Below are 15,548 nucleotides of genomic sequence, written 5' to 3'. Positions count from 1 at the left end.
TGGTCCATTGGAGGAAAAAATGGCAACCCACACCAGTATTCTTGCCTGGAGAACCCCATGAGCAGTATGAAAAGGCAAAAAGATACAACACTGGAAGATGAGCCCCCCAGGTCAGAAGGTGTCCAGTGTGCTACTGGGGAACACCAAAGGTAATTACTGACAGTTCTAGAGAGAACGAATAGGACTTCTCCGCAGGCTCAGTGGTAAAGAATCCAACTGCGAATGCAGGAGCCGCAGGAGACACAGGTTCAGTCCCTGGGTTGGGAAGATTCCCTGGAGGAGGAAATGGCAACCCACTCCAGAATTCTTGTCAGAAAAATCTTATGGACAGAGGAGCCTGGTGGGCTACAGTCTGTAGGGTCGCAAAGAGTTGGACACGACTGCGGGACTGAGCACACCAGAAAGAATGAAGCAGTTAGGCCAAGGTGGAAATGATGCTCAATTTTGGATGTGTTTGGTGGTGAAAGTAAAATCTGATTTTGTAAAAAAACAATATTTCATAGGAACCTGAAATATTAGATTCATGAATTGAGGTAAATTGGACGTGGTCAAGCTGGAGATGACAAGACTGAATGTTGACATCTTAGGAATCGGTAAACTGAAATGGATGGGAATGGGTGAATTTAATTCAGGTGACTGTTATATCTACTCTTGTGGGCAAGAATTCCTTAGCAGAAATGGAGTAGCCCTCATAGTCAACAGAAGACTCCAAAATGCAGTACTTGGGTGCAGTCTCAAAAATGACGGAATGATCTCAGTTTGTTTGCATTCAGCATCACAGTAATCCAAGTCTGTGCCCCAACCACTGCTGCCAAAGAAGCTGAAGTTGACCAGTTCTATGAAGACCTACAAGACCTTTTAGAACTAAGACCAAAAATGATGTCTTTTTCACCATAGGGGATTGGAATGAAAAAGTAGGAAGTCAAGAGATGCCCAGAAGAACAAGGACTTGGCCTTGGAGTACAAAATGAAGCAGGTCAAAGGCTAACAGGGTTTTGTCAAGAGAATATGCTGGTTATTTAACTTATCAAGAGAACACCTTTATTTAACTTATATGCAGAGTACATCATGAGAAATGCTGGACTGGATAAAGCACAAGCTGGTATCAAGATTGCCAGGAGAAATATCAATAACCTCAGATATGCAGATGACACCACACTTAAGGCAGAAAGCGAAGAAGAGCTAAAGAGCCTCTGATGAAAGTGAAAGAGGAGAGTGGAAAAGTTGGCTTAAAGCTCGACATTCAGGAAACTAAGATGGCATCCAGTCCCATCACTTCATGGCAAACAGATGGGGAAACAATGGAAACAGTGACAGACTTTGTTTTGGGGGGCTCCAAAATCTTTAATTTCGTGGTGACTGCAGCCATGAAATTAAAAGATGCTTACTCCTTGGAAGGAAAGACAGCATATTAACAAGCAGAGACATTACTTTGCCAACAAAGGTCCGTGTAGTCAAAGCTATGGTTTTTCCAGTGGTCATGTATTGATGTGAGAGTTGGACTGTTAAGAAAGCTGAGTGCAGAAGAATTGATGCTTTTGAACTGTGGTGTTGGAGAAGACTCTTGAGAGCCCCTTGAACAGCAAGGAGATCCAACCAGTCTATCTTAAAGGAAATCAGTCCTGAATATTCACTGGAAGGTCTGATGCTGAAGCTGAAACTCCAATACTTTGGCCACCTAATGTGAAGAACTGATTCATTGGAAAATACCCTGATACTGGGAAAGATTGAAGGTGGGAGAAGGGGACGCCAGAGGATGAGGTTGGACGGCATCACCGACTCAATGGACTTGAGTTTGAGTAAACTCTGGGAGAGAGTGCAGAACAGGGAAGCTTGGTGTGCTGCAGTCCGTGGGTCTCAAAGAGTCAGACATGACTTAGCCACTGCACAGCAACAATAATCATTAAACCAACAAAACATTCTTTGCCATGTTCTAATATTTTGTAGGGTTTAGAATCTGACAAACCAAAAATCTATTTTTCTTTTTTAAAAAACTCTGTTGAAATAATTTTAGACTTAAAGTTGTAAAAATAGTACAGAAAGTTTCTGAGTACTGTTTACCTAACTTCCCCTGATATGAACATCTTCCATAATCAGAAAATAAGAAACATTGGTACAATATTTTTAGGTAAAATATAGATCTTATTTAATCACCAGTTTTCTGTTCTGAATCCAGTCCAGGATCCCACATTGCAGTAAGTTGTCATGTCTCCTTATCCCACTGTATTTTGTTTTTAAAGATTTTTTTTTATGTTAACCTTTTTAAAGTCTTTGTTGAATTTGTTACAATATTGTTTCTGTTTTATGTTTTGGTTTTGGCCAGGAGGCTTGAGGGATCTTAGCTCCCCTGCTGCTGCTGCTGCTAAGTCGCTTCAGTCGTGTCCAACTATGTGCGACCCCAGAGACGGCAGCCCACCAGGCTCCCCCGTCCCTGGGATTCTCCAGGCAAGAACACTGGAGTGGGTTGCCATGTCCTTCTCCAATGCATGAGAGTGAAAAGTGAAAGTGAAGTCACTCAGTCGTGTCTGACTCCTATTGACCCCATGGACTGCAGCCTACCAGGCTTCTCCGTCCATGGGATTTTCCAGGCAAGAGTACTAGAGTGGGGTGCCATTGCTTTCCCCAGATCAAATTTGCATCCCGTTCATTAGAAGGCAAAATCTTAACCACTGAACCACCAGGGAAGTGCCATCCCAAAATGTTTTAATCATCCTCAGCTTATATCTGAAGTAGTTCTTAGTTCTTTGATCTAAAGAACAAAGAAAGGAAAAAATCTTGTGTTTATAGATTTGCTATTAACTGATAACAGTGTCTTGTCTCTGAGGCCTTCATTCTACCTCAACCTTTCATTGGAGAAGGGCTGTAATAAGGCTCTTCTTTCTTGAGATACTAAGATTATTTTCTAAAGCAATCCATGTTTCCCAAAGTATCGTACAGGAGTCAGCTCAAAGCAAATATAGGCTGTGTTGCCCTATTTTGCTGCCTTCAATAAAATATGTACATATCGTATTACAAGATTTTATTTAAAACACTTATTAATTTCAGGTTACTTTTGAATACATCAATCTAATGCTTCTCCAAAACTGCCGTAAACGGTGTTTTTGTCTGTGTGTTTTCAGAAATATAAAAAATAAGAACAAGAGAATTAATAATTTTTGAAGCTAGAAAGCAGATAGCCAATTAGCAACTAACTGAACAAGCCCAAAATGAATTTATCACTAGGCCAGTAGTGAGGGAAAGTTGACAAGTGATTCAGTTTATACTACAAAAATTTGAGTTTCAGAAGCATGACTCTAGTTAGAAGATTTGGAAAACTCTTCTCTGGAAAACCTAACTCAAGAGGAAATACCTAAAGATGTACAAATCAAGGGGTTTCTCAAAAAATTGCTTACCTAACTGAACCTAGAATGAACACAAAGTCATCAAGCCCCTCCATCCCACCCACTCAGAACTTCTAATTAGTTTATTAGCTACCTTTCTCCCTTCAGCTCTTAATTATAAACAAGACAGCCAAAGATTACTAGATACATGGGAAAAACCTCACCATGGAAGACAGCGAATAAAAACAAAAAAGAGAAATTTGGAAGAAAGAGAATCCCCTTTCTCCTCAAAAACCATCAAAAACAATATTTGATATCCTCAGAGAAATAAGGGAAGATATGCATTATCTAAACAAGAATGAAATGCTAGTTTAAAAGGGGTGGGGGACTTCCCTGGCAGCCCAGTGGTTAAGATTCCCAATGCAGGGGGCCCTGGTTCAATCCCCAGTCAGGAAACTAGATCCTACATACTGCAACTAAGTCTGTGCATCCCAGCTAGGGGGTCCACACACTCTAGAGCCTGCACACTGCAACAAAGACCCAATAAATAAATATAATTTTAAAAAGGAAGTTGGGGAATGGGAGATTCAGAGAAGAGAAACGTGCCCTTAAAATTAAAAGCATGGTAACAAAATAAAGAAACTTTATTGGAGCATTGGAAGATGAGATAGAAGATATAGAAGTCTCTGGTCTCTTATCCACAATTCCAAAATCTGTAAAGTCCTAAAAATCAAAAAAAGATTACAGTAAAGCACACAACTTTATGTACAATCTTTATCACATTTATATGAATATGCTTACATTTTGCTACAGAAATACCACTGCCTCACGTCTCTTTGATAATGTTATATATGGGTTTAAATCATTATTGCCTTTCTAAAAATTCTGAATTCTGATATACATATGGACTCAAAGTTTTCAGATGAGGGATTAAGGACCTGTATCCCAGAAAACAGAGCCAAAGACAGAGAGATGGAAAATACAAGAAATAAGAAAATTAGAGGATCAGTTCAGAAGATCCAGTTTCTAATAATACAGGTTTCAGAAAGAGAGACAAAATGACATAGAGTGGGAATCATAAGCAAAGTAATACAAAAAAAGGTCCAGGACTGAGAGATCTTAATTTCCACCTTAAAAGAGACCTCAGAAAAATAGGCTGAAATAAACCCACATTAAGGCACATCACTGTTAGTATACAAACCAGAGAGGGAGAGTGGGAAAAGTCACAGACAAGGAGACAGAGTTACAGTGTCCAGATCTCTCAACATCAGCACTGGAAGCTCGGCTGCAGTTGAGAGTTACCTTCACAGTTCTGAAGGAGGATGGACTTCCCTGGTGTTCCAGGGGTTAAGAATCTGCCTGCCATTGCAGGGAACACAGGTTCAATCCCTAGTCTGGAGATTCCACATGCCTCAGGGCCACTAAGCCCGAGCACCACAACTACTGAAGCCCACACACCCTGGAGCTCATGCTCCGCGAGAGAAGCCACCTCAGTGAGAAGCCATACACCACAGTCAGAGAAGCCCCATGCACAGCAACGAAGACCTAGCATAGCCAAAAACAGACTAATTAATTACAAAAGTCTTAACTTATTTTAAAAAGTCCAAAGGATTTTTTTCCCCCTACCTAGAATTCTGTACCCAAACTGTCATTAAACTGGGATGGTTAGGACATGAATCAGATTCTCAAGAAACTTTGCTAAATTGAATGTCTTCTTTTCTTTTTCTTCCCCTTCATCCTCACAGAGGTGGAAATAAATGAAGACATTATAAAAATTGAAGAAAATAGATAGTCCATAAATCAAAATATTATTCCTGAATTAATCAAGAGATTCCTTAGTATTGCAGATTATGTAGTATGTAATCAGTTCAGTTCAGTTGGTCAGTCGTGTCTGACTCTTTGCAACACCGTGAACTGTTGCACGCCAGGCCTCCCTGTCCATCACCAACTCCCAGAGTTAACCCAAACTCATGTCCATTGAGTCGGTGATGCTGTCCAACCAACTATCTCATTCTCTGTAGTCCTCTTTTCCTCCTGCCCTCAATCTTTCCCAGCATCAGGGTCTTTACACATGAGTCAGCTCTTCGCATCAGGTGGCCAAAGTACTAGGGTTTCAGCTTCAACATCAGTCCTTCCAATGAACACCCAGGACTGATCTCCTTTAGGATGGACTGGTTGGATCTCCTTGCAGTCCAAGGAACTCTCAAGAGTCTTTTCCAACACCACAGTTCAAAAGCAGACTTAGAAAGTACTACTTCATCTTGTATTCCCCAGGGTTCTTTCTCAGTCCATAATAGAACATTTGTTCACAATGTATAAATAGTTAAAATATATTTCCATTGTTTCATAGGCGAGTCAGAAAGGTAAATCCATTTTCTAGTTATAAGAATTTTTAAAGTTTATTTAAAACTTTTTTAGTCCTCATTTCTTGAATGAGGCTTTAAAAATCTGATTTGCTCTTCAGTGTCACGTGCCCTTGGCTTGCCCTCAAGTAGAGTGTCCCTTGCTGGGGAGGAGGCCAGGATGTCTGGAGAGTGGATATATAGGCTTTTAGTCATATGGTGACATCCATCAGGACCACTGTCAGGCCTCACTGTAAACAGTCCATGGACTCCAGCCTTTTCCATTGCATCCTCTGCCCCATGAATCAATTAGATCAGAAAACAGAAGGGAGAAACAGAACCTTGGAAGATTATTTATATAGTTAGTGAAGTTGCTCAGCAGCTAACAATAGAAAATAAAGCAAAACAGCACTGCATTGACTGAGATTTTTCTCAGAACAGTTTAAACTTTTCTTTGCCTTTGCTCTGATTTGTGTATTTCAACAATTAGTAATCTATAGTGAAGTAAACTTAAAGTTGAGAATGACAAATGGGAAGTGTCTCATTTAACTATATTCAGTGTATTATTTCACTTTCCTATTTCCACTATGTACAGAAATCTTTTCAGCCCCTTTGAGTATCAGTTTAGTAGTTCTCTGACTTTTTTCTTTCATAAATGTCAGCGTGCCTTTGCTTGTTTCTTTCCTTCCTTTCATGGTCTGACCTGCTCCTGTTCCCTTAAGTCACATCAACTCTTGAATAGCTTCCCCTGGCCCATAACCTCATGCCTGCCTCCACTCCAGGAGAAACCTTGCTCCTTCAGGTAGGGTTCCTGAGAAAGTGGAGTATGTTTTCCAATCTAATGAGAAAAAAGGTGAGCGTGGGTGCAGTGCTAAAAAGGGGTGGTTTAGCATATGAAATTGGGCTCCTAGTTTTGACTTCCTGCACTGCCACTCGATCTGTGACCTTGGGCAATAAATTTAACTTCGCCATTCCTGTTCGTGCCTCTGTCAATTGGAGGACAGTGATAGTACTTGATGGGCATCCTAGGTGGCTCGGTGGTGAAGAACGCGCCTGCCAGTGTAGATCGGCCCCTGGGTTGGGAGGATCCCCTGGAGAAGGAATTGGCTGCCCACTCCAGTATTCTTGTCTGGGAAATCCCATGGACAGAGGAGACTTGTGGGCCACAGCCCATGGGGTCCCGAAAGAGTCAGACACAACTCAGCAACTAAACAACAACAGCAACAGTACCTGCCTGATTGATTACTGTGAGATTAGAAGGAAATAATACATGTGAAGTATACTATGAAGTAGTGATTAAGAACATATACTCTGGAGCCAGGCTGCTTGTATTCAAGTCCTTGCTGCATTACTTAGGCCATCTTTCTATTCCTCAGACTCCTCAAGGTGGTTGCTAACATCTGAGCCAAAAAGTATCTCTTTGCTGTTTGTTTTTTTTTTTTTTTAATAGCTATTGTTTTACAGGGAATTCTCATTTTTCAACAAAATTCAAAAATATAGAAGTGGAGAGAAGAAAAGGTCTGAGGCTGAAAGAGAAGAAAGCAAGTGAAAGCCACAGTAGGATGCCACTACCTCCCACCCGAATAGTTAAAATGAGACAGAGTTACTAAGAACAGCTAGAAGTTGTATACACCATTGATGGAGTGTAAGTTAATGCAGCCACTTTGCAAAACTGACAATAACTTTGAAGGCTGAATTAAGATATATCCTTGACCCAACAAATCCAATCTTAGATGTCTTCATCCAACAGAAATGCCTGCTCCTATGCACGCAAAGACCTGTAACAAGAATATTTATAGGAACATTATCCATAATAGCTAAAAACTGGAAGCCACTCAGATAAAAATTCTGTATGTTTATAAAATTTACAACAGTATATGAATTACAATGTGTAAAAGAAGCCAGACACAAAAAAGTATAGACAGTGTCATTCCTTCTTTTTTTTTTTCTTTTGTAAGTTCAAAAACCACAGAACTAATTTGTGGAGTTAGAAGTCAGAATACTGGTGATCCTTTGGCAGGGGAGTGGGGACTAGAGTGGGGCCCATGGGTGCTTTTGGAGTTCTGTGGCTTGACCTAATCTGATGGTTCAATTCAGTAGCTCAGTCATGTCTGACTCTTTGCAACCCCATGGACTGCAGCACACCAGGCCTCCCTGTCCATCACCAGCTCCTGGAGTTTACCCAAACTAATGTCCATTGAGTCGGTGATGCCATCCAACCATCTCATCCTCTGTTATCCCCTTCTCCTCCTGCTCTCAATCTTTCCCAGCATCAGGGTCTTCTCAAATGAGTCAGCTCTTTGCATCAGGTGGCCAAAGAATTGGAGTTTCAGCTTAAACATCAGTCCTTCCAATGAACACGCAGGACTAATCTCCTTTAGGATGGACTGGTTGGATCTCCTTGCAGTCCAAGGGACTCTCAAGAGTCTTCTCCAACGCCACAATTCAAAAACATCAATTCCTCAGCACTGAACTTTCTTTGGGGCTTCTCTAGTAGCTCAGACGGTAAAGCGTCTGCCCACAGTGCGGGAGACCTGGGTTCCATCCCTGGGTTGGGAAGATCCCCTGGAGAAGGAAATGGCAACCCACTCCACTATTCTTGCCTGGAAAATCACATGGACTGAGGAGCCTGGTAGGCTATAGTCCATGGGGTCGCAAAGAGTCGGACACGACTGAGCGACTTCACTTTCAACTTTCTTTACAGTCCAACTCTCACATCCAAACATGACCACTGGAAAAACCATAGGCTTGCCTAGACAGACCTTTGTTGACAAAGAAATGTCTCTGCTTTTGAATATGCTGTCTACGTTGGTCATAACTTTCCTTCCAAGAAGTGAGCGTCTTTTAATTTCATTGCTGCAATCACCATCTGCAGTGATTTTGGAGCCCAAAAAAATAAAGTCAGCCACTGTTACCACTGTTTCCCCATCTATTTGCCATGAAGTGATGGGACTAGATTCCATGATCTTCATTTTCTGAATGTTAAGCTTTAAGCCAACTTTTTCACTCTCCTCTTTCACTTTCATCAAGAGGCTCTTTAGTTCCTCTTTGCTTTCTGCCATAAAGGTGGTGTTATCTGCATATCTGAGGTTATTGATATTTCTCCCAGCAGTCTTGATTCCAGCTTGTGCTTCATCCAGCCCAGCGTTTCTCATGATGTACTCTGCATATAAATTAAATAAGCAGGGTGACAATATACAGCCTTGACGTACTCCTTTTCCTATTTGGAACCAGTCTGTTGTTCCATGTCCAGTTCTAACTGTTGCTTCCTCACCTGCATACAGGTTTCTCAAGAGGCAGGTCAGGTGGTCTGGTATTCCCATCTCTTTCAGAATTTTCCACAGTTTCTTGTGATCCACACAGTCAAAGGCTTTGGCATAGTCAATAAAGCAGAAATGATGTTTTTCTGGAACTCTCTTGCTTTTTCGATGATCCAGCGGATGTTGGCAGTTTGATCTCTGGTTCCTCTGCCTTTTCTAAAATCTGCTTGAACATCTGGAATTTCATGATTCACATATTGCCGAAGCCTGGCTTGGAGAATTTTAAGCATTACTTCGCTAGCGCGTAAGATGAGTGCAATTGTGCGGTAGTTTGAGCATTTTGGGGGATTGGAATGAAAACTGACCTTTTCCAGTCCTGTGGCCACTGCTGAGTTTTCCGAATTTGCTGCCATATTGAGTGCAGCACTTTCACAGCACCATATTTTATGAAATAGCTCAACTGGAGTTCCATCACCTCCACTAGCTTTATAGTGATGCTGTTGCAGGAGTGTATTTTCTTTGTGAAAACTCATGCAGCTGTAGGCTTATGGTTTATGTATTTGTAGCTAGATATGTTAAACTTCCATTTGTAAATGTATTTAAAATCAGATGGCTTAAGATTTTGGAAATAATGGGTTTAACTTTTTCTACTTGCCACGTTTTCTGAGAATTAAAGATTTCATATCTTTGAATAATGTTAGGTACTTACCACAAGGCTGGAAAATTAACCAATCTGGCTTATTCATAAGTTGTATCTTCAGGACTGTTAAAAAAAAAAAAAAAGAATTGTCAAGAACCACAAATAAGGACCTCAGGCAACATACTTGGAAGTAATGATTAGTTTTTATTTATCCTACCACCTTACATACTCTTTTACAGACTACATGGACTGCATTAAATTATAGAACTGTGCTTTGAAGTTTTATCAGCTTTTTTTTTTTTTTTACTTTTCTCAGAGTAATTCACCTCCAGTTCAGATCTGGTGGTCCTAGAAACTGGTTGAAGAAAGAGTTTTATGTGATCCAGCTGTGAGATGTGAGAGGCAAGTTGGCAGATGCTCAAATGAGCATCAGTTGTAATTGATGCTTGTGCTAGTTGCTTTGGCATCCGTGATGCTGTTTTAGTAACTAAGTGAGTTTCATCTTTGAGTGGAATGTGTTTTGTTTAGTCTGCACTGTGCCCAGATTGAGGACTAAAAACCTTGCACTTTCGCAGAACATGGCTTTGTATACAGCTCTTCCCTTTTCTGCTATTTTTGTAACATGTGAGTCATGGCACAGTGGAGCCATCTGCAAAGCCTGAATAGGAGATAAAAGCTGCCATCCCTTAGATTGACACTTGAAAAGTTGGTGTTCATTTGGAGTACATTCCTGATTATCCTTTATAAAGTCTCAGACTTCATTTCAAGATGGTTGCAAACATCTCTGAGCCAGCAGTCTCTCTGGTTAGTTTCTTTTAGCTGAACACTAGGTTAAAGTAGAGGAGGGGAATCCATTCCGTGTCACCCAGAATCTGCTGGAGTTTCTCAGTGCTCTTTCAATTGAGATAATAAGAACAGCAGGTTCCTCTCCTGTTTTAAAAAATATGTTGATTAAATTATCTTAGCAAGCTATCCAGTTTGGCATGCACTTCATAGGGAGTAGTTAAAAACATAAGGTTCTTGAATTGTCAGATTAATACTTCAGAGTAAATATTATTTGAATGCTTGAAGTATATCACACCAGTTAAATATTTGTCAAATGTATTTCTCAACATAGCGTTTTTTTGAGTATTTATTGAAAAGGAATTAAATTAACACATGCTTATAAGCTGGAATCAAGATTGCTGGGAGAACTATCAATAACCTCAGATATGCAGATGATACCACCCTTATGGCAGAAAGTGAAGAGGAACTAAAGAGCCTCTTGATGAAAGTGAAAGAGGAGAGTGAAAAAGTTGACCTAAAGCTCAACATTCAGAAAACGAAGATCATGGCATCTGGTCCCATCACTTCATGGCAAATAGATGGGGAAACAGTGTCAGACTTCATTTTTCTGGGCTCCAAAATCACTGCAGATGCCGATTGCAGCCATGAAATTAAAAGACGCTTACTCTTGGAAGAAAAGTTATGACCAACCTAGACAGCATATTAAAAAGCAGAGACATTACTTTGCCAACAAAGTTCCATCTAGTCAAGGCTATGGTTTTTCCAGTGGTCATGTGTGGATGTGAGAATTGGACTGTGAAGAACACCAAAGAATTGATGCTTTTGAACTGTGGTGTTGGAGAAGACTCTTGAGAGTCCCTTGGACTGCAAGGAGATCCAGCCAGTCCATCCTAAAGGTGACCAGGCCTGGGTGTGCATTGGAAGCACTGATGCTGAAGCTGAAACTCGAGTACTTTGGCCACCTCATGCGAAGAGTTGATACATTGGAAAAGACTCTTATGCTGGGAGGTATTGGGGGCAGGAGGAGAAGGGGCCGACAGAGAATGAGATGGCTGGATGGCATCACCTACTCGATGGACATGAGTTTGAGTGAACTCCGGGAATTGGTGATGAACAAGGAGGCCTGGCGTTCTGCGATTCACGGGGTCACAAAGAGTTGTACACGACTGAGTGACTGAACTGAACTGAAGACATTGCCAAGGAGATTCAAGATTAAAAATGCACACCCATAACGAGTTTAGGATTGACATGTACACACTGTTGTATTTAAAATGGATTACCAGCAAGGACCTACTGTCTAGCACAGGGAACTCAACTCAATATTATGTTACAACCTAAATAGGAAAAGAATTTGGAGAATAGATAAATGTATGTGTATAACTGAATCACTTTGCTGTACAACTGAAACTAACACAACATTGTTAGTCATTGATTAACCCATAAAAAATTAAACAAAAATGCATACCCACACTCCTCCTTATTCTTTCACTGCTGATATATACAAACCTAGCATATATTTGTGTGTAGTAGATTCATCAGGGTCCCTTCAAGCCTTTCCCGACAGACTATAAATTCAGCTTTGCTCTGAGCTACAGAAGGAATGTTCCCTCTACTAAAATAGCAGTGAGTGCATAAATTGGGAAGTACAGATTGGTTTCATATTAAGAAGCTTCTTCAGTTTTCAAGCAGAATGCCCTTGGTCACTAGGTATCTCTTCTTAATATTAGAGTACGTTGGTAACCTAGTAGCCATAAACTCTGAAACTACTAGAGGGAATGAAATATAAAAATATTCCCTTATATCCTGAAATGATGAACCAGAAATGCTAGAATCTTCATAACAAACTCTTTATTTTCAAAGTGTTGTTCAGTCATTCATTCGTGTCTGACTCTTCGACCCCACGGATTGCAGCATGCCAGGCTTCCCTGTCCTTCACCATCTCCCAGAGTTTGCTCAAACTCATGTCCATTGAGTCAGTGATGCAGAGTCTAGGAATAATGTACTCCTCTTATATCTTGTTTTCCTAATGTATTTTCATGTGAAATTTCAAGTCATTTCATTTTTCTTCTATCTCCCATTTTACTAACATACTATAAATATGCAAGAACCTAAATTTTTTGGTAGACTAACTAAAAAGCCTCTTGAAGAACGTGAAACAGGAGAGTGAAAAAGTTGGCTTAAAGCTCAACATTCAGAAAACGAAGATCATGGCATCTGGTCCCATCACTTCATGGGAACTAGATGGGGAAACAGTAGAAACAGTGTCAGACTTTATTTTGGGGGGCTCCAAAATCACTGCAGATGGTGATTGCAGCCATGAAATTAAAAGATGCTTACTCCTTGGAAGAAAAGTTATGACCAACCTAGATAGCATATTCAAAAGCAGAGACATTACTTTGCCAGCAAAGGTCCGTCTAGTCAAGGCTATGGTTTTTCCAGTGGTCATGTATGGATGTGAGAGTTGGACTGTGAAGAAAGCTGAGTGCCGAAAAATTGATGCTTTTGAACTGTGGTGTTGGAGAAGACTCTTGAGAGTCCCTTGGACTGCAGGGAGATCCAACCAGTCTATTCTGAAGGAGATCAGCCCTGGGATTTCTTTGGAGGAAATGATGCTGAAGCTGAAACTCCAGTACTTTAGACACCTCATGCAATGAGTTGACCCATTGGAAAGGACTCTGATGCTGGGAGGGGTTGGGGGCAGGAAGAGAAGGGGACGACAGAGGATGAGATGGCTGGATGGCATCACTGACTCGATGGATGTGAGTCTGAGTGAACTCCGGGAGTTGGTGATGGACAGGGAGGCCTGTCGTGCTGCAATTCATGGGATCGCAAAGAGTCGGACACGACTGAGCGACTGAACTGAACTGAACTGATAGCATTTTCAACATAGATAACATCTTGGTGGTTTTTTTTTTCTCTTTGAAGGGACAGTTGTAATTTTGGCTTAAAGACACACTGATAATGATCGGGAGGGGAAAGGACCTTATTTTATGTAATTCCTGTGAAATAATTGTATTTATTTTTTCCTTAATGTTGTTTATTTCTTTGCTTAGCAGACAGAAGGAGGCGCACAGACAGACGGCCAGCAGTCACAGACACAAAGTAGTGAAAATTCAGAAAGTAAATCTACCCCTAAACGACTGCATGTCTCTAATATTCCTTTCCGCTTCCGGGACCCTGACCTCCGGCAGATGTTTGGGGTAAGTCTCTGAAGTCCTTTTATTGGCTTTTCAATGAAAATATAATCTGCCAATGTATAATTTGTCGTTAGTATTGATAGTTTAGGGTAAAACTACAAATACACTGAGGATTGTAAGCTCAGTCAGTATTTTCATCACCCTTTAGAAACATTCCCATCACCTGGCCTGTTCTGGACATTAGCCTTGCAAGTTCTCACATACGTAAGGTGACCATAGAACTGAGTTTGCCTGGGACTGAGGGATTTCTTGGGACGTGAGACTTCAGGTGCTAAAATCAGGACCAGATAGTAATTCCTGCCTTTCAAGGGCAGTGAATTAAATGAAATAATATCTGTGATCTCAAATCATGTATACAGGGTTAGTTTGTTACCTGACACATTCTTCCAGCTTTACTTCCTCCCAAAATCACTCAAAAGTGAATGGCTGCTGAGAACCTTAATTTTTTTCTGGGCTAATATGTTGTTGCCTGTCTTAATTTGATCAAACTCTTAACTTGAACTAGGAATAAGAAATGATTGGGGTCTTTTTCCCTGAATATTTGTGTGGCAGTCGAATTTTTGTCAGAAAAGCAGGTACCCTTGTCTCCGTCTTGGTTGTGGCCACCTCAAGGTGACAAGACCCTGGAGCAGAGTTCTGTCACTTACAGACAACTTCCTGGAAGTGTTTTCTATACCAAATACAAGGCCATGGTTGAGATTTAATGATATTCTGGAAGCCCTGAAAGAGCTTTTTGACAGAAAATGGTAGCCAGCTGTTTTCCAGCTCTATAGAAAGAAGAGCAACAGAAAATATAAGGGGCAACATAAAGAATTTAGGTTACATTTAAGGAGAAACTTCCCAGGAGTATGAGTTATTAGGTTCTCTACTGCATTATCAGAGATGGTATGGAACCGTAATCTCTGGAGGTCTGTGAAAATGGGTACATCCTCTTCTGTCAGAGGTGTGTTTTCTCTTGAGGCAGAAAAATATTGTCTACTGAAGATCTGCCTACACCAGTTGTCAGTGATTTCTTAAAATGTATAATTCCCTTCCCATCCCTCAATTCAGTTTATTCAGTTATCGATTAAAACAGATAGTTTGGTCACCTTATATATATACCTCTCCTCAAAATAATTACTGTGTGTGTGTATGCCCCTCCTCAGCTATTTGGCTATGTAGCAATAGTTATTTAGGTTTTGTGCTTTTAGCTTTGTTTGATTTTCTTAATGTTGAAATACTTAACTAATTACAAGATACAGTTATTATTTCAGAGGTTCTTGATGAGAGACTTCCCTGATAGTCTAGTGTTTAAGACTTGTGCTTCCACAGCAGAGGGCACAGGTTCGGTCCCTCGCTGGGGAACTGATATCCCACATGCCACATATAAAGTGGCAAATGAATAGAATCATTCATAATGTCCATGAATGTTTGGTATGCTTGAAAACAGAAATAATACAAATATATATTTATTGATTTGGAAAGTTACTCAGATTTATAAATATAAGTATACTAAGTTTAAGGAAAGTAATAAAAGCAATATGTATAGTATGTCAGATGTCTATAGTTTTATACAAACACACACATGCCTAAGGAAAGGCGGGGAAGATGATACCAAAATGTTAAGATGGGGTTTCACTGGTGGCTCACTGATAAAGACTCCGCCTGCCAATGCAAGAGACCCAGGTTCGATCCCTGGTCCTGGAAGATCCCACATGCCACAGGACAACTAAGTGCCACAGTTGTTGAACCTTTGCTCTAGAGCCCAGGAGCCGCAACTGCTGAGCCCGCCCACTGCAACTAGAGAATGGCCCCCACTCTCCGCAACTGAAGAAAAGCCCAGGCAGCAGTGAAGACCCAGCACAGCCAAAATACAAACATTTTAAAACATGTTTTTAATGTTAAGATGATGGGATTAAAGATGATCTTGATTTTCTGTGCCCCTTTTTCCTTTTTTTTTAATCTATATTTTCTGGGGTTTTTTTTTTTGTTGTTGTTGTTGTTTTTTGTCGTCAGTGAACATG

General features: G+C 40.6%; 1 protein-coding gene across 9 annotated transcripts in view; it reads left to right on the top strand.

The window, feature by feature from the left end:
* The window catches only part of RBFOX2 (RNA binding fox-1 homolog 2), a 289,425-nt gene that overhangs the window by 238,951 nt on the left and 34,926 nt on the right, over positions 1–15,548 (top strand). For 6 of the 9 annotated variants that reach the window (XM_068970560.1, XM_068970556.1, XM_068970558.1 and 3 more), the window contains exon 4: positions 13,402–13,548. In XM_068970560.1, the coding sequence (XP_068826661.1) occupies positions 13,402–13,548 (147 nt within the window). The remainder of the gene's footprint in view (positions 1–13,401; positions 13,549–15,548) is intronic. The other 3 variants (XM_068970557.1, XM_068970559.1, XM_068970554.1) reach the window with 1 other exon arrangement.

The sequence above is a fragment of the Capricornis sumatraensis genome, chromosome 4, assembly GCF_032405125.1.
Source record: "Capricornis sumatraensis isolate serow.1 chromosome 4, serow.2, whole genome shotgun sequence".
NCBI classification, from domain to species: Eukaryota; Metazoa; Chordata; class Mammalia; order Artiodactyla; family Bovidae; genus Capricornis; species Capricornis sumatraensis.
This window is presented reverse-complemented; position numbering and strand designations above follow the sequence as displayed.